General features: G+C 51.2%; 1 protein-coding gene across 1 annotated transcript in view; it reads right to left on the bottom strand.

Annotated features, from left to right (window-relative positions):
* Positions 1-18343, bottom strand: part of Plcg2 (phospholipase C gamma 2) — a 133623-nt gene that overhangs the window by 44910 nt on the left and 70370 nt on the right. The window contains exons 8-15 of the mRNA XM_087900458.1: positions 12340-12383; positions 11513-11585; positions 8940-9041; positions 7437-7555; positions 5251-5336; positions 3459-3579; positions 2239-2407; positions 934-1038 (exon numbers count right to left, since the gene is read on the bottom strand). Coding sequence (XP_087756584.1) covers positions 934-1038; positions 2239-2407; positions 3459-3579; positions 5251-5336; positions 7437-7555; positions 8940-9041; positions 11513-11585; positions 12340-12383 — 819 coding nt within the window. The remainder of the gene's footprint in view (positions 1-933; positions 1039-2238; positions 2408-3458; positions 3580-5250; positions 5337-7436; positions 7556-8939; positions 9042-11512; positions 11586-12339; positions 12384-18343) is intronic.

The raw sequence follows: 18343 nt of genomic DNA, 5'->3' as shown, positions 1-18343 counted from the left end.
TCCCATCCACCATGAGGCGAGCCGCTTGGCTCCTCCACACATTCCCCATCGGAATGCTTTGCCTCACAATGAACCAACACCGAAGTAACACAGAAGCAAGTGGCCCGGACTGAAACCTCCAAGATCAAGAGTCAAAAGAACCCCTCTTTTCCCCAAGCGGCTTTCTCAGAGGGGCACTTGGTCGCTGTGACAAATGTCTACCTAACACAGTGGGCAAGGGGTGAAGCAGAAATACGGTCCACAGCAAGCTGACAATATCACAGCACTGCGGATGCTCTGGTTGCTGTGGTTACAGCAGATGCTCCTGTTTGGGAAAGGACCCTACAAGGCCAAGGCAGAACGAGGGGTAAAAGACACTCAGTCGTGATGCATCCTGAGAATCATGAGTCTAGGGAACATGGCAGTCTTCTGTGTTGGTCTGTGTTTAAGTACATATTAAATTGAATAAGAAGTTATTTGAAGGCATTATAATGCAGTAAAAAGACAAGGCACACAGCTCCACACGGGGCAAAGGCAAGGATAGTGCCAGATTTTATGGCGGGAGCCTAGGATACCTGAGAGTCAGCATCTACAGCTCTGTGTGAGGGGGACCCAGACAGCTGAGAGTCAGCACCTACAGCTCTGTGTGAGGGGGACCCAGACAGCTGAGAGTCAACACCCACAGTTCTGGGAGCGCAGGGGACCCAGACAGCTGAGACTCAGCACCTACAGCTCTGGGGGGGGGGGGGCAGGCAGCTGAGTCGGCACCCACAGCTCTGGGGGGGGGGACCCCCAGACAGCTGAGAGTCAGCATCCACAGTTCTGGGGTGGGGGCAGGGGAACCCAGACAGCAGAGAGTCGGCACCTACAGCTCTGGGGGGCTGGGGGGATCCAGGCAGCTGAGAGTCGGCACCCGCAGCTCTGGGGGTGAGGGGAGGGGGGACGCAGGCCCACCTGGTCAATGGAGTCCCACATGTACAGCTCTCCCTGGGTCTTGTGCTCGTCTTTTTTGTCCTCCACGTTGACATCGACATCACCTCGGGGGCCCAGCTTCTTATGCTGAAGGGGGGAAAGTGCACAGAGCCCTCGTCGCTAAAGACCCAAGCTCAGAGTCTTTGAGCCGCAAGAACTCACCCACCACCAGCCACCCAGCATGCACCTGCTCTCTGCCACCTCCGATCCGTTGACGGCTCAGCATTCCCTATAATCTCAGCTCCATTCTTGGAGACCTCGCCTCCCTCAGGGGTACCCTGCTTGCCACTCAGTCTAAGATTAGCCCATCCTTCTCCCTTCCCATCCCTGCCTCTTTTCCAGCAGGAATCACGCTTCTGTTTTCTTACGCTGTACAGTGGGCTTGAAGGGAGGGTGGGGGACTGAGTAAAAGGGGGAAAAAATGTTACTGACACTTGTAGGTCAGTAAGATGCAGTATTTCCCCACCCAAACTCCCATGTCCCTTCCCCCTTGCAAAATACTAACTCTCACTTCTTAGGGGGTCTATGGAAGCCCCACTGAAAACCTCTGCCCTGTAGAGAGAGGAGGATGTTAGCATCCTTGGTCCCCAAAGCCCTTTGGGAACCAAGCCCGAAGCTCCTAGAATATTCTACCTCTTATGAGGAATATAACTTCGTGCATGCTTTATTCCTCTATTTATCTGCTCTCTTTACACTAACACAAATATGCAAAGGCTGAAGCTCCCGAGGGCAGATAAAATCACGCATCCCCTCCACAGAAAAGGAACACCAGCCTCAGCATCCCGCTGCGACTCACGCCCTGTTATGCAGCTATCCATACCCCACATAGTCTGAGAGCTCCCAAGGGCAGGAATGGGACCTGGGCCACTGGAACCCCTCCAACGCTCACACAAGACTGGCTCACACCTTGGTGAGGTTTACCCAAGAATAAATGAGCTCTGTTTGGTTTTGTTCTAAGATCTGGGTCTCACTAGGTAGCCCAGGTTGGATGGAACCCACCCCCGCCCCCATCCCAAGTTAGAACTGAGAGGATGAATGTGGTGCTGAGGATTCTGCACGTATCCGCTCACAGCTGTTCCTTGTTACCAAGGTAATGAGATAATTAGGTTCAATATCACACTCACCCCATTTCCAGAAGGGCACAGGGGCACCGAGAGGTTAAATGATCAAGGTTTGGCCCAAGATCAGAGACAAGGTAAAGAAGGCGAGATCTTGAGTCTGGCACTGAGTCCTTGAGGATGCCCACCCCCTGCCCCGGTAGACAGTGGCCCCCACACGCATACCTACCTTGATGATAATCTTCTCGCGAAGCTGGCTGGGCGAGGGCAGCTGGTCGGCGCTGGCCTCCGTGGGCTTCGTCAGCAGCAGGTCTCCTAACACTTCCTTGAACACCTTGGCCATGTAACGTTGCTGCTCCACGCTGCAGTGCTCCTCGATGGACAAGATCACGGGGAAGCTGCAGGGGGCAGAGGACAGAGTCGGACAGGAGACAGGAAGCGGGAACCTTGTAACTGTCCACACCGATGAGCAAACGCCCATGTCTCAGGCACTGGGGCAGGACAGGTAATAGGTCAGTAATTGGAACCTCCAAAACATGATCCCAAATGAGCTCCCCCTCTTTATAAATCCATGAAAGCAGCATCTTTTCATCATGACAGGAAGCTGACAAGAGTCGGAGTAGCTGCTATACCGTCTCTGTGAACACAGGGTCCCTCGGGGCTTCAGTGGCTGATGAAGGAGGGGATGCCCAGGAAAGGGCTGTGTGGAGAAGGGAACATGTGAGCCCTGCAGACTAACTAAAAGGCATCCTGAAGAACAGGAAAAGACGTTCACAGAAGCCCTGCCCCAGTCCAGCCTCACCCCTATGCAACTCCAGGAATTGCCTCAAAAACATCTGAGCCTGTTTACTGAATGCTGACCACGCGCAACACTAAGCACATAGCATGCCTCATGCCATTTTAGTCTTACGGCTCTGTGAGGTCCATGCAGTCATCACCATGCCTGGTAAGATGTGGTAACACGGCAAAGAACCACAAAAGCTCAAACTGGGAAAAAAGCATCTAGAACTTAGTCTCATAGGGTCTAAAGAGATGGCTCAGTGGTGGAGAGTTCATAATATTCTTCCAGAGAGCCCCAGTTCAGCTCCCAGAACCCACATCTGGCCGCTCACAGTCACCTGTGACTCCAGCTGGGACCCAGGGCCTTTGGCCTACTCTAGCACCTGAGCTCACACACACATACACATACACACACACACACACGCACACGCTCATATAATTAAAATAATAAACATAATTTTTAAGACCACTATCATTGCATAAAGCTACAAAGGCCACCTGCCAATAACTAGTCAAATGAAACCCAAGCTCCCCAGGGTTTAGGAGAACTGGGCAGTGTGTATATGCATGTGTGTATGTGTGTATCTGCGTCTGTCTGTCTGTCTGTCTGGTGTCCAGCCCTATCAGCTTTCCCCTTACAGACACGCCTCCGGAAAATCAGCCACTGACCTGGAGGTAACAAAGGCATGGTCTCGGATGGCCTGAACAACATCATCGAACTTGATCTTGGTGGTCCGTGTCCAGCCGTGGTAGATGATGGGCTTCCCGTCAGGCCCGTCCCAGCAGTCCACTGGGGAGAAAACACGGGTGCTCAGCACCAGGAAGCACAGCCACCAAGAGGGAGCAGGCAGACAGGACATGTGGCTGGACTGAGGACATGAGGTTAGACCCAGGGACCCGCACCAGCTCCGTTACAGGGCGGACCCAGGTTTATCTGCACACAGGTGGCCGTATCTTCCGGCTCACAGAACACAACATGCTTCCCTAAAACACTCCTTCCCATGCATCTTTCTCCAGAAGATATTCCCAACAGGTTCTAGTTTCTCACGTCAGCTGTTTGAGGCTCCCCCTCTCACCAGTAGAAACAGCACAGCTCAATGGGTCAGTTTCCTAAAGATTTGTAGTAAGTTATGCAAGCGGAAATAAAACTATGGGGGCTTGAACAACCCCAGGACACAGGAGCTGGGGGCTTCTGGCTTCATTTCCTCACGGGTCTTTCCCAGAGAGAAAAACCTAAACCCAGGAGGCCCATATGTAACTGCCACTCCACTTTGGCACAGGACAAGCAGGTTTGAAAACGCTCGAGTCATGGTCTGTGGTCTGGACCGTTTTCTCAGCCACATACATGGCTATGACTGAGGAAAATGTTACCAGGCTTGGTTCCTGAAGGCGTACTAGAAACGGCAAAGAAGGAGGTCCTTGGGTCACTGTGGGGGAGGGGGGTTATCCTTGAAAGGGATGGTGAGAGCCCAGCTTATCCCTCTTCCTCTCCTAGTTTGGTGGAAGCATTGGCCCTGCCACATTTTCTTGTTGTGGCCTGTCGTCAGAAGCCCCAAACAATGATCTGAACCCAAGATACAAAACCGGAAGAAAACAAGAAGCCTTCCTCCATCACTGAATTCGTAATCCCAGGGGTTTTGTTACAGTGACAGGCTACTAACCAGGCTGGGAAAGAAAGCCCCAAAGATTGGCTGAACAGACAGTTCAAGGAATAAAGCATTTGCTGCACAAGCATGAGGACCCGAGTTCAAATCCCCAGAACCCATGTAGATGCTGAGCAAGTGGAGGCAAGGGATCCATGGGGCAAGCTGGTTAGCTAGGCTAGAGCTACAGGTTCACTGAGAGACCCTTCCTTCTGAACAGTGATTGTCACCAACTTCTGGTGTTTATACACGCGGTGATACACATGTAAACACACATGCTCGTGTACACACACACACACACACACACACACACACACACGAAAGAGCCAAAGAGGTGATAAGAAAGGCAGACAGAAACAAGGCTCTGCCACCTGCCTGGCCACAGCTGGACCTGACAGTCCCTTTCATGGTGGCTCTCAAAGCCTCACCTGTAGACATGTGGCCCCTGGGTGTGTCGTGCTAAGAGGGACGTATCTGTGTTCCTCTTAGCAGAGAGTGACCCCTGATGCTGGCCCCCAGCTGCCTAGTGTATCAGGACACTTTCTAGATGTCCCAACCTCCTTCCCAGATAGACAACACTTCTTGCTTCGAGACAACTATCATCTAAGGGAAACCCTCATCATCTTCTTCCCTAGAATGGCTCTGCACGAGGACCCCTCAGCCTGTCTCCCTCCCCCTCTCCCTCCAGCACAAGGACCCCTCAGCCTGTCTCCCTCCCCTGCTCTCCCACCAATATTAAAGTCTTTAACACCAAAAAACAAATGCTGAGATTCATGGTTCTGCTCGTCACGCCGTCAGAGTCAGGACGGCACACTCACGCTCTATGCAGCGACAACCAGCACGCAGGCAGCGGATATAAGCTTCTGTGGAGGACTCACTACGCAGCTGGTCCCCGGTGAGGTACCTGAAGGACAGAACGAGCCGCATCAGGGAGGGAGTCAGTGCTTTACACAGTTCATGCTGGGAAACTGTGGTCGTTTAAAACAAAAATGTTCCCCCACCAAGCAATTAGGGAGTGGCTTCATTAGGCTATGTGGCCTTGTTGGAGTGGGTGTGGGTTTGTTGGAGGAAGTGTGTCACAGGGGCGGGCTTTGAGGTCTTAGATGCTCAAGCCAGGCCCAGTGTCTCATTTTTCCTTCCTGCTGCCTGAGGGTGCAGATGTAGAACTTCAGCACCTCCGGCACCAAGTCCGCCTGCATTCTACCATACTTCCCACCATGACGGTAATGGACTAAACTGAACTCTGAACTGTAAGCCAGCCCCAACTAAATGTTTTCCTTTATAAGAGTTGCTGTGGTCGTGATGTCTCTTTGCAGCAACAGAAACTCTAAAACAGAGACCATCTGAGCCCAAGCCCCATGGGCCTGAGATCTTCTGATCTGGAAACACACAGGCTAAGGTCTGAACCACATACATGTCATCCTGAGGCCTTGGGTTTGGGGCCACCAATAAGATGTACACAGTGACTACCTAAGCGATCCAAATGCAATGAAGACGCTGTGTTCCTTCTTGGAGACCTGGGTTGAGTGTGTCAGGAGCAATGGGGAAGCAGAGAGTAAGCTGCGTCCCTGTCGCTGCTCACTGGACTCTGGGTGCCAAAAAATGGACCCCAGCTCCATGTATCCCTGAGGCTCAAGGCCAGCACGGGCAGGAGGCTCAACAACTCCTGGTAGAATGTGTGGTGCCATAAACCTAGTCAACAAAAACTCCCATAAAATAGGATTGGGTTTTTTTTTTTCAAAACAAATAATAGTCATGTTTCTGAGTCTGATTTATTTCATTCAACATAATGATTTATGGTTCCATCCATTTTTCTTACAAATGTAATGAATGACTTCATTTTCTTTACAGCTTCGTAAAATTCTATTGGATATACATGTAACACACACACGCATACACACATTACATATGAATTACATTTTCTTATCCAGTCTTTCGTTAGCCCATTTATTGCTTAGGTTATTTAGGATTGTTGTTGAGGTTTTGAAAGATATAAATTGTTGTATCCTTGCCTTCTCCCCAGGCCGCCCTCCCTCTCAGGATGTTCCTTAGCTGTCTCTAGGCTTGGAGAATCCACTGTCCTAAGACAAACTCAAGACGTACTTCCTACCCATTCACCTGGAAAAGAATTCCCCTTCCCAAATACCTAGGGGATGACGCACTGTGGGTCTGGCTCATGCCCGTCTGCCCCATGAAAAGATACTTAGGGAGGTGTCCATGAATAGCACTTTCCAACCTAAAGTCAAAGACTCCACCCTCGTCCGGAAATGACGTCAGAAGGCAACATCCCTTCACTCTCTCGATTCATCCTCCTCTTTTCCAATCAGCAAAATTATCCGAAGAAGTGAAGGAGAACATGTCGCTCTCTAGCTGAAGTGGCCGGAGGGGCCCTGCTGCCCTGTGATTTACAAGCTTCTGCTCAGGCTGGCCGTCTATCAGGCCACTCTCGTTCCAGCCTCTCCACTCCAGCCTTAGATGCCTCCCCTCTGCTTCTGCTCCAGGACCTCTGCCCATGAAGCTTTTGGAATGAAACCCTCCTTCCCACCAGGCCCTCTGTCCAGCCACCAGCCCGTGCTCGGAGCTGACACTCAGTGAACGCCTTCCTCCCCGAGCACCTGAGAATGTGACTCCCCCTGCCTCTTCCACTGAGGAATCCTCACTCCTGGTAGGCAGAGAGCCTGGCCCAGGGTAGATGTTCTACAAACCCTAGCTCCCCGGCTGAGTGAATGCTTCCATGGCAGGATGATCGAAGATGATCAAATCACAGAAAGCCAGCTTTGCGAACTTGCTTTAGAAGGTCACAGAGGACGCAGAAGCATTCCAGTACACGCTGGAAAGAGCGCTGTCGTCTCCTACCCTTCTCCCAACCCCTCTGAACAATGTGGTCCTCCCTCCCCAGCCCTTCACAGCCAGCTCTGTCAGGGCTGTGCATGGGGCACCGGCTGACTGGATCACTCTCAGTGCTGCGAGTGCACTCTCAGCCTGGGCTCACTCAGAAACTCACGTGTTGTGGGAAGAGGAGATCCAGTAATGCGACAAGGGGTTGTTCATGTCTTGCATGTCCACCACGTCGTACTTCTCATCCCAGATGCTGTTCTCCCGTGAAAAGAGGTACGTGAGGAACTGAAAGAGACACGAGGGTGGAGGTGGGGTGGGACAGGAGACTTGGAGTCTACTTGTTTCTCACTAGTTAGTGTATACAGTTGGACAACCTGGACACATGGGACCAATAGCTGGTCCACAGACCTCAGGTTTCCATGGTTTCAGTACAGATGGCTCAGACTGCATCCCTCCTTCTCAACGTAAACCCTTCACATCATTTCCCTTTTTCGCGTGTATCCCAAAATGTCCGCTGCTGCCAAAACAGTAGGTGCCCACACGGGAGTGTCACGTCATATCAGCGACTAACCGTGGGTGAGTCCAACACTCGGCATCAGAGACAGAGCATTATAGATATGTGAACATCAAGGGGTGGAAAGATGCTGGGCCTAGGGGCTCAAGTCTGTCGGTCCAGATACTCAGAAGGATGAGGCAGGAGAATCAGAGTCAAGGCTTCTCTGGGCTACCATGAGTTCAAATCCAGCCTGAACAACTTACTGAAAACCTGCCTCAAAACGAAAAGTAGAAGGGGCCTAGGGGATGAGTTGGTGGCAGAGTGCTTGGCTAACAACTCTGAAGCCTTGGGTTCAAAAATGTGGGCTACTGAACAGAGAAGAGGGCACAGAATTTCCTATCCCAACTCTTAGCACCTTAGAAAGAAAGGGAGAGAGAGAGAGAGGGAAAGAGAGGGAGAGAGAGGGAGAGGGAGGGAGGGGCTGGCTAGATGACTTTGTTGGTAAACTATGGGTTAAGAAGGTTTCATGGGTTTGAACCCCAGAACCCACACGAAAGCTGGCTGTGGCAGTATACACTGTAACCTCCATGTTCCTCCACTGAGGTGTGAACTGGAAACAAGAGAACCCCAGAAGCTCCAGAGCCAGTGAACCTGGCATATGCCACAGCCATAGAGACACTGCTTCGAAAAAGGTGGCAGACAAGAACCGACACACACACGGGGAGGCCGGGGTGGGGGGAGAGGGGGCTAGGAACTTCCCCATCTACCCACTCCTAACACTTAAAAAGACTCAGAAACACTGACTGACTCAGAAGTACATTTCACGGCTATAAATCAGACTACCCCACCGGGCAGGTGATAACCCGCATCCCTTCTGGTCCTCCTCTGTCACCTGTACAAGGTCAAGTGCTATTGAGAAATGACTTCCAGGCCCATCCATCTAAGCATTTGTTCTGTTTGGTTGGTTTCTCCCTGGTGGCGAACGCCCTCTAGCGGTGAAATCAATAAACTCCCTCAGGAGAGACTCAAGAAAGAGAAAGGTGGGCATAGTCCCCACCCAGCGAAAACCACTCCCCAGGAGTCTGTCTCAGAGCACCTGACAATGACACCCTCTGAAGGGGACACAGGAAGACACAGAGGTACTGCTCACGCGACAAGCCCCAGCCCACTCACCTCGTCCACGAACAAGAAGGGCTCTGCGGTTTCCCTCATGGTGTCATCAATGAACTTGGTCATCCGCTCCCGGACTTTGTTCAGATCCTGAGCCCATAGTTCCTTCAAGATGACAGAGACAACACAAAATCACCAAAGCGACAGGCATCCTTCTCAGAATGTGGTCAAGGTAACCAAAGACTGAACCATCATCCAAGTTCAAATCTACCTGCCATCCAGGCCCACACACCAAAGCCCCATCCCAGCTTGACCTTGGATCACGGTGTTCCCTGCCATCATCGTTCAACAGCCATCACCGTGAGAAAGGAGTCACGGACCCAATACAGGCCATGAGCATGACTGCACCCCCAATAAAACTTCATCTTTGAAAGTAAAGCAACCACCAGCTTGTGAATGGGAGACCATTGTCCCTCCCTCTGGGTGTCAGCGTGAAGCAGCCAGGGAGCATGATGAGTTATGCCGATGTTGTGATTTGATTGCAAAATATCCCCCACAGGCTCATGGGCATGGACACCTTGTTTACAGGTGGCGGTGCTGTCTTGGAAAGGCCACAGAACCTTCTGGAGAGGGGAGTCTTGATAGAGGAAGTAGGTCACTGGGGGTGGGCCTTGGGGTTTTATAGTCCAGCCCCACTTCCTGTTCTCTACTTGCCGGCTACTGAGGCAATGTGACCAGCCTCCTGCAGCCCCTGCTATGCTGTTCCTGCCTGCCGCCATCTCTTCCCAACTACGGTGGACTAGAGCCCTCTAACTCGAAGCCAGAATGAATTCTGCCCCCCCCCCGAAATTGCTTCTTCTCGTCACTGCCATGAGAAAGGTAGCTATACAGTCAGCCCATCGGGGTGTGTCCCCTGGCTCAGTCAAGATGACAAGTTGCTTGTCTCCATTGTGCCTCCTCATCCATGAAAGGGGGGGGGGTACAATAGTTATGGAGGGCACAGGTTTGGGGCCAGGACCATATGGAATCAGTGTGTGCTCTTTACTGCGGGAAGCCTCCAGTTCATGATAGCTTATTCAAACAGTCCCATCCCTGTACGGTCCTCTAGTCTGCACCATCCTGCAAGTCACATAATGTTACTGTCACATAGAGAGGGCACACGGTCTCAAGGCAACCTCAAGAGGATCCCAGATCTCGAGAACTCATTAGTAACAGGATCAAGTTCTAATCACTCTACTTAGGCAAAGGGACCTAGATGGACACCATGCATCCCGTCCTCCAGGGCCCAGCCATGTAGTACTACCCAGATCGACAAATATAATCCCACTAGCAGATTCTGCATAATGCTGAACATTCCAGAAGCATCTCCTTCTAAACAAATAAATAAGAACCCATAGCATCTGGTGGTTTATTTTCCTCTCCGCGCTCTGAAACCCCAAATATCCACAAGCAACAAGATGAAAGATGCCGCAGAGACCGAATACTTGCCGATGCCCTCTGGGTTTCAGATATTCTACACGGTGTTTCCTTGTGATTGAGAGGAGTATGCGGTTGGGTAGAAAGGGTTGGGGGCGGGGAGGAATGTCAGAAAAAAAAAAGAAGCCCAAAGTCAGACTGATAGGGGTGATGAGGCCATACTTCGCCAGCACAGGACTGAGGGACCACAGCCAGCCCCGTGGTGAACTAACACATCTCTCTGATTCGCAGACACCAAAACAACCAGCAGGCCGTGAGTTCCCCAGAAAGGAGAGGTGTTAAAAGAAAGCACGGACTGGAGTTGGGGGTTCAGATCAGTGGTAAAGCATTAGCCGTGGGTTCGGTCCTCAGCAGCTTCTGGACTACTACAAGGAACTCAAAGTGCAGGATATTTGATGCAAACACTTTGGCTGACCCAGGTGCCTCAAACAGGCTGGATGGCTTTTCTCTCCTTTCCCTGCACGGCACAACCTTTGACCCAAAGGCACGGGCACTTGCTAATAGAACTTGGGGCTATTGTGGCTGGAATGCCACACACAGCAATCCAGCTCAATGCCACACAGCTGGCCACTGCAGGTTTTCCCTTTCCTGTCACAGCCTCTCCCCCTCATTGCTGCTGGTGGGAAATGTGGGCCTTCTGTATGGGGTCACGGGGTCATGCTGTGTATCACAGGGGAACATTTAACAGCATCTGTCTACCAGGCACATCATGGCAGCCAAGAACATCCGCACACACAGAGTGAACACGTGCCATCAGATAATGACATTCCAACAGGAAACTCCTGTGACTGCCTCAACGCAGGGAGCCAGTGTGTCGTAGATTGCAGCTTCTGTGGAAACTTCCATCTCATCCCCCAGAGGACCCGAGGCTTGGTCAGCTAGTTACGTCCTCCCACCCAGGAGAGATAGCCTCCCTGGAAGATGCTTCTCAGGTGGCTTCAGGGGAAGAGTTGACACCAGTCAGGTGAGGGATGTTTTGTTCAAGCCCTCAAGCCCCTGTCCTGCTCTGGCAGAGTCTCCTTGGCACTGCAAGGTCATTGAAAGTGGCATAGGAGACAGGGAACTTGATGTCCCCCCCCAGGGAGGCCACGGTTGTTCTGCGACAGCAAGTGTCCGGGAGAGCACTGTGTCCCTGACGCCACATCTTGCAATCCTCTCACCTGTTGTTCATGTAAAAGAAACCTCTGGAAGTCCTGCAGGTAGACAGCAGAGGCATCAGGCCGGTCTGTGTTCCTGCCCTCGGAGAAAGTGACAGGGTGGTTAGAAAGAAGGACATTGGCAAGCAAAGGTCCACTCCATCCTGAGGCCCCGCCCCATGCACGGAGCACATGGCTAATCTCGAAACAGAGACAGAAGAGGCTCAAAGAGAGACCCAACAGGACATTCTTAGAGGTCCTGGACAGCATTCAAGAGCTGTAGGAGGTCTGAGGAGCCCTCAGACAGATAGAATGGGGAGACCAGAGCAGCAAGAGACAAGGAAGCGACACACTGGGAAGAGACAGGGAGGGAGGGGGGGCGGGAGGGGAGGGAAGGGAGGAGAGCAGAGAAGGGGAGAGAAGAGACAGGGGAGGGGAGGGGATGGAAGGAGGAGAGAAGAAAAGGTAGGGAAGAGGAGACACAAGAAAGGGAAGGGGAGCAGAGGGGAGAGAAGGAAAGAGAGGGGAGGGGAAAGGGAGGAAAGGGGAGAGAAGAAAAGGGAAGGGAGAGGAGTGGAGGGGAGGGGAGGGCAAGGGGAAAGGAGAAACCTAATGGTTTGTCACATTCCCTGAAGCATCAGGAAGGAAGCCTGAGGTTCACAGTTCTCTCTTCAGAAACTCCTAGACCTTCCTCACAACACTCCACATCCCACGGATGTTGTTCACTCACCCACGCTGCGCTACAAACCTGGGGTCAGTAAAGGCACACGGCACCCACCCGCCCCCACCACCAGAGGCCGGCTTGGCACACGGACACAGCCCTGAGCAGCAAAGCGTCAGAGGTGTCTCACCCAAGGATGAACACGGAGGAGTCCTTTTTGAATTCATCAAGTATCTGAAATGAGAAACAGGCAGAAAATGAGAGTATCAGACCAAGCTCCACATGGCACCAAGACTTCTTTCCAAAGTTATCAATGGGCTGGAGAGATGACTCAGCAGTTTGGGGCAGTGGTAGCGGTGGTGGTGGTGTTTGTTGTTCCTGCAGAGGACCTGGGTTCAGTTCCCAGCACCCACATGGCAGCTCACAGCCATTTGTAACTCTGGTTCCAAGGGATCCAACACCCTCTTCTGAATGCCACAGGCACCAGGCACACACATGGTGACATACTTACATGCAGGCAAAGAACTCAAACATATAAAATACAATAAGTCTAAATAATAATAAAGAAAAAGTTACATTTTTAAAAAAAATTACCAAAGCAAGTGTCCTGGTTAGTTTTTTGCCAACTTGACACAAGCTAGTGTCATTTAGGAAGAGGGACCTCAGTGGATAAGATGCCCCTCCATGGAGATGGCCTGGCGGCAAGTCTCTAGTGCATTTTCTTGACTAATGATTGACTAAAGAGGGCCCAGACCACTGTGAGAGGTGACACCCCTAAGGAGGTGGCCCTGAGTGTACTGAGCAAGCCGAAGGCAGCCCCCTCCATGGCTTCAGCTTCAGATCCTGCTCCAGGGTCCTGCCTTTCGAGTTCCTGCCTTGACTTCCCTTAGTGATGGAATGTGGCCTGAGAGATGTGAGCCAGAATGAACTCTTCCCTCCCCGGGTTGTATTTGGTGTTTTATCACAGCAATAGAAATGTTACTAAGACAGCCAGAATGGTTCAGCACAGGGGAAGAAAAAAAAAACAAACCCACAGCGCCTAGGTTGATCCAAGGACAGAAATGACATCATCTCAATGGATGTAAAAGAAAGAAAAAATGAATAGTACCTATCAATGTGGTATTGAATACGGTGGTGGCCACCTATAATCTCAGCACTCGGGGGCGAAGACAGGAGAGGAGGATTGTAAGATCAAGACTAACACACACCACACGGACAGACCTTGTCACCAGAAAATAAAGACAGGAACAGAGATTGCTGAGCAGGGACAGCACTTGCTGCCGAGCCTGCCTGGCAGCTTGACCTTGGGTCCTGAGGCCCACACTGTGGAGGGAGAACTGACTCTCACAAGCTGCCCTCTGACCTCTTCAACCACACCATGATACACACCCTCTCTCATCCTCTGCCACACACAAATAAATAAATAAATGTCATTCAAAATGGTTTTGTTCTTGTTTTTTTAATCAAAGACTGGAGATGCAACTCAGGGTAGAGTGCTTGTTTAGCTGGGTTTGATCCCCAGCACCACACATACCATATACACATGCGCGCACACACACACACACTACATACATCCTCACATATATACCACCCATATATATACACACCACAACCCACACATACACACATTACACACACATACACACCACAAATATACATACTACACACACCCCACATATATACACATACATACACATACTACATACACACATACATACCACATCAAATTACACATATACATACACTGCACACCCGACACATATACACACACACCACATACATACATACATACACATGAACATAGCACACATACACACAACACAAATACACACCATACAAGCATATCACACACAAACACATCACACATATATGTCATACACATCTATACCACACTCACACACATGCACACCACATCAGAACTGCCCCGCTTTCCATGGCTGGAATCCGAACCATGTCCACAAGCTCATGTTTTGAAGGCTTGTTTTCCCGCTGGTGGTTTTAGAAGGCTATGGAATCTTTCAGAGGCAGGCTTAGCTCATGAAGAAGGTTCCAGCCTGGTCATCCCTGCTGCCTGGTCCACTATGATATGAGGTATCTCTGTCACATGTGTCTGCCTCCATGGGTGCCTTCCCCACCACGAAGGACTGAAGCCTTGAGCCGAAACTTGATCTTCCCTAGTCATTCCTCTGTCCAGGTACTGTGGTCCCAGCCTCAAGTGGTAACCTACACACTGCTGTATTCCAGAACGCTAATGTCAGTGGTAACTTACGCACTTCTGTATTCCAGACTGCTAGTGTCAGTGGTAACTTACACACTGCTGTGTTCCAGACCGCTGGTGTTTACAGATGATCCTTTTACTGTTCAATCCCAATAGCAGCAAAGGAACACAGCGCCATGTCGGCACTGCCCTCACGGCCTCTGAAACATCAGCTGCATGTGTGACATGGGGCTGAGGAGAGCCTCCCTCCTGGCTCCCATCTGCACCGGCTCACTGGCTGAGCACTGTGCATGCGAACACACGTATACGTATGCATACATACAAATATGCCCTCACACACAGACTCATAGCTGCATGTAAACACATGTGCATACACTCTTATGCACACACTGAGATACGCATATGCACACACGTGTACCTACACACACTTGTGCTCACACATGTGCATATGCACACAGCCACACACTCCTCGTCTGTTTCTAGTTAACAGCCTGGCAGACCCTCATCCTGCCTTGGCTGCCGGGTGAGTAGCCTGTAATTGTATAAAGGTGAGAAATAGTCCACCAGGAGGAAATGGTCCTATGGTCACCAGCCTGCGACAGACACATCGTGAACAGCTCCGCATCCTCCAGCCAGGCCCTCTAGCCATCCACAGGCTTGGGAAAGTGGGACTTCAGGGTGTGCCATTTACTCTGAATAGATGTCACAAACCTCGTCACCAGACTGAGGATTGGGCCAGTCTTTCCAACTCAGGCACACTGCCCCCATTCATGTGTTTCTTTCGAGGAGGCGGGCCTGCGGGAAGGGCAAGGACCTTGTTAGCCTCATATGGTCCTTGATTCAGCCACGCAGGGTGTGGACGGCATTTCTGGGTAAGACTCTGTGATCAAGGGGCTGGAGCGATGGCTCAGCAGTTAAAGGGCACTGACTGCTCTTCCAGAGGTCACGAGTTCAATTCCCAGCAACCACACGGTGACTCACAACCATCCATAATGAGGTCTGGCGCCCTCTTCTGGTCTGCAGGCATATGTGCAGTTGAACACTGTATATGTATACATGATAGATAATAAATCTTAAAAAAAAAAAAAAGACTCTATGATCAAATCTAATCCAACAAGGAGCCTGGGTGGACACTGGGCTCTGGATAACTCCAGACATCTGTGAGTCTGTCCAGCCCAGCAAGATGTCAGCGAGGTCAGAGGACGGGCCTGTGTCACTCATAGTACCCTCTCGGGCCAGCAAACAGCTGTCACAAAAGTCAGATGAATGGCTAAAATAATGGCGACATTAATTCGCTTTCTCTGGCAGCTCAAAGTCAGTAAGAACTGCCACCTTTGTCTCAGGCTGCAGAAGGGAAAAGACCCCAACTGGAGAGGGAGGGGCCATGTCAAAGGAAGAGAGGAGACAGCAAGTTCACAGGAGTGAGGAAGGGGAGCTGGAGTTTCCTCGGGGCTGGAGGTTTGCGCACTGACAATTGTGGTTTCTCACTCCTACTCTGCAGGTGGGAGCCATGAGTCTCTAGGAGCCCAAGGACAGAGTCAGCAGGACAGATGCCAACCAGAGTCGCTGCGAACTACTTCAGGACCACCCCCCCCTCAAACACACAGACTACCTCAGGCTAGAATCATCTGCATCACTCCAAAAATGCTCCTCCAGGCTGTCTCAGGGGTGTGGACCCTTCCCTTCCCACACTCAAGTCAGTACAAGCTGAATGGGAAACCACGGGACAATGATGGCTTCTCTTCCTCCTCCTCCTCCTTCCCCTCCTCCTCCTCTTCCCTCTTCTTCCTCCTCCTCTTCTTCCTCCTCCTCCTACTTCTCTTCTTCTTTGTTGTTTTTGTTTGCTTGGTTGGTTTGGTTTGATTTGGTTTTGAGACAAGGCTTCCCCGTGTATCCCTGGCTGTCCAGGAACTTGTTTTGCAGACCAGGCTGGCCTCGAACTCAAAGAGCCACCTGCCTCTGCCTCCTAAGTGCTGGTATCAAAGGCGTGCACAGCCATGGCCTTCTTATTGGACACGCAAGCCCAGCCCCACGTGGCCTCTCAGGCCCTATCACCAGGTTTTTCTTCCCAAGAGTTTTCTACTTTTCCTAGAATGTTCTCTAACCATAGGAGTTGTCACAGGCTGGGCCAGGACGAGGCCAAGAAGCCGTGACAAAGCAGCCATTCTGTGTCCGTGTTCATGAGTGCCGTGACACAAGAGCCAAGATTTGCCTCCAGACCCTATAAGAAGGAAATGAGTGGGGGGGGGAGTAGCATGTGTCTGGGGAGGATGAGACGGAGGATCTTGACTTTAAGGCCAGCCTGGGCTACATAGTAAGACTATACCTCAAAAGAGAAAGAGAAAGAGAAAGTGGGGAGGGAGGAAGGAGAAGAAGAAAGAAGATGGAGGGAGAGAAAGGGCACAAATGAAGTAACGAAGCCATGGTGCACACGTGTGAAGGTCAGAGGACATCGAGCAGGACTCAGTCCATGCCTTCTACCGTGTGGGTCCCAGGAATCAAACTCAGGCCGTCAGGCTTGGCAGCCTAGCCCCTCTACCCACGGAGCTCTCCCAGTGAAACCGTTTTCACCGCTGATGTTTTAAAAATTAACAGGAAGCATCTGAGGCTGGGCATCAAAGTCAGCTGGGAAATGTGCCAGGGGCACACAACCTCCAGCAAAGCACCGAGAAGGACGAAAATGTAACGGGCTTGGCACCGTGCTGTCATGTGACCTGCCTAAGAGACTGTCGGCTGCCGGCTTTGCTCATATTACTAACACCTATATATGAATTTATCTTCCTGCCGTTGCCCAATCTTCCAACATTAAGCCCTAAGAGCTGTAATGCCGGCAGGTGGTTAGACATAAGGAAGAACAGGCAACTAAAAGCTAGAAACCATTGGGCTGCGGAATGATCAAGTACCCGCTCCCTAGATACAGATGTGAGGATCATAGGTCTCCATAACAACTCCAGGAAACCCAACTCCCCCACCCCCTCCCCGGAGCTCAGGAACCAGAACGATCTGTTAGTGGTTGGAGACGGCATTGACTGTACAGAAGCAGGATGGTTTGGCAAGTCAGTGAAAACTGCCAGTATAGGTTGAGCTGGCATTATTCAAACTCTAAAACCATGGAGTTAGTTACAAAATACAGCAGCTGGACTGGGGGTGTTTCACCCATCGACGGGGGCGATTACAGCTGTCCGTGAACATAAATTGAGAGAGACTGCTGGGCCAGCCTGGGAAGGAGATGGCAGCCATTCATTTCCTTCCATGGGATGCTACAGGGAACTGTGGACCCAGAAATGGAGAGATCCCAATATGGACGGGTGGGTGGTTCTAAGAAGCCAAAAATCTGCAGGGTAATGGTGGTGCACACCTTTAATCCCAACACCTGGGAGGCAGAGGCAGGCGGATCTCTGACTCGAGGCCGGCCTGCTCTACAGAGTAAGTTCCAGGACAGCCAGGGCTACACAGAGAAACCCTGGCTTGAAGGAAAAAAAAAAAAAAAGAAAGAAAGAAAAAGGAGGAGGAGGAGGAGGAGGAGGGGGAGGAGGGGGAGGAGGGGGAGGAGGAGAAAGAGAAGAAAGAGGAAAAGGAGGAGGAGGAGGAAAAGCCAAAACTCTAGGTTTTAAATGGAGGCTGTTAATTTTCAAATGCTTAAACCCTGGCAGACTCAGGCTCAGTGTGGTATTCTGAACACCAGAGGGCAGTCTTCAACATGAATGTTTCCACAGGGTTCCACCTAGCACATCCCAGGGAGAAGAGGGAGCATCCCTTCCTCCCTCCCTCCCTCCCTCCCTCCCTCCCTCCCTCCCAGTCCTCTCCCTCTGTCTCCCTCTCTCTCCTTCTCTCCTCTCACAGGCACACAAGCATACACACACACACACACACACACACACACACACACACACACACTTTAAATAAAAAGATTATAATAAAAAATTCAGGCTATGGAAAGTGTAGTGGCATTGAGGAAGCTGAAATAGGAGAATAG

The sequence above is a fragment of the Myodes glareolus genome, chromosome 22 (assembly GCF_982192425.1).
Source record: "Myodes glareolus chromosome 22, mMyoGla1.1, whole genome shotgun sequence".
Classification (NCBI taxonomy): Eukaryota; Metazoa; Chordata; class Mammalia; order Rodentia; family Cricetidae; genus Myodes; species Myodes glareolus.
The sequence above is the reverse complement of the archived record's forward strand: the minus strand, read 5'-3'. Positions and strand labels throughout refer to the sequence as shown.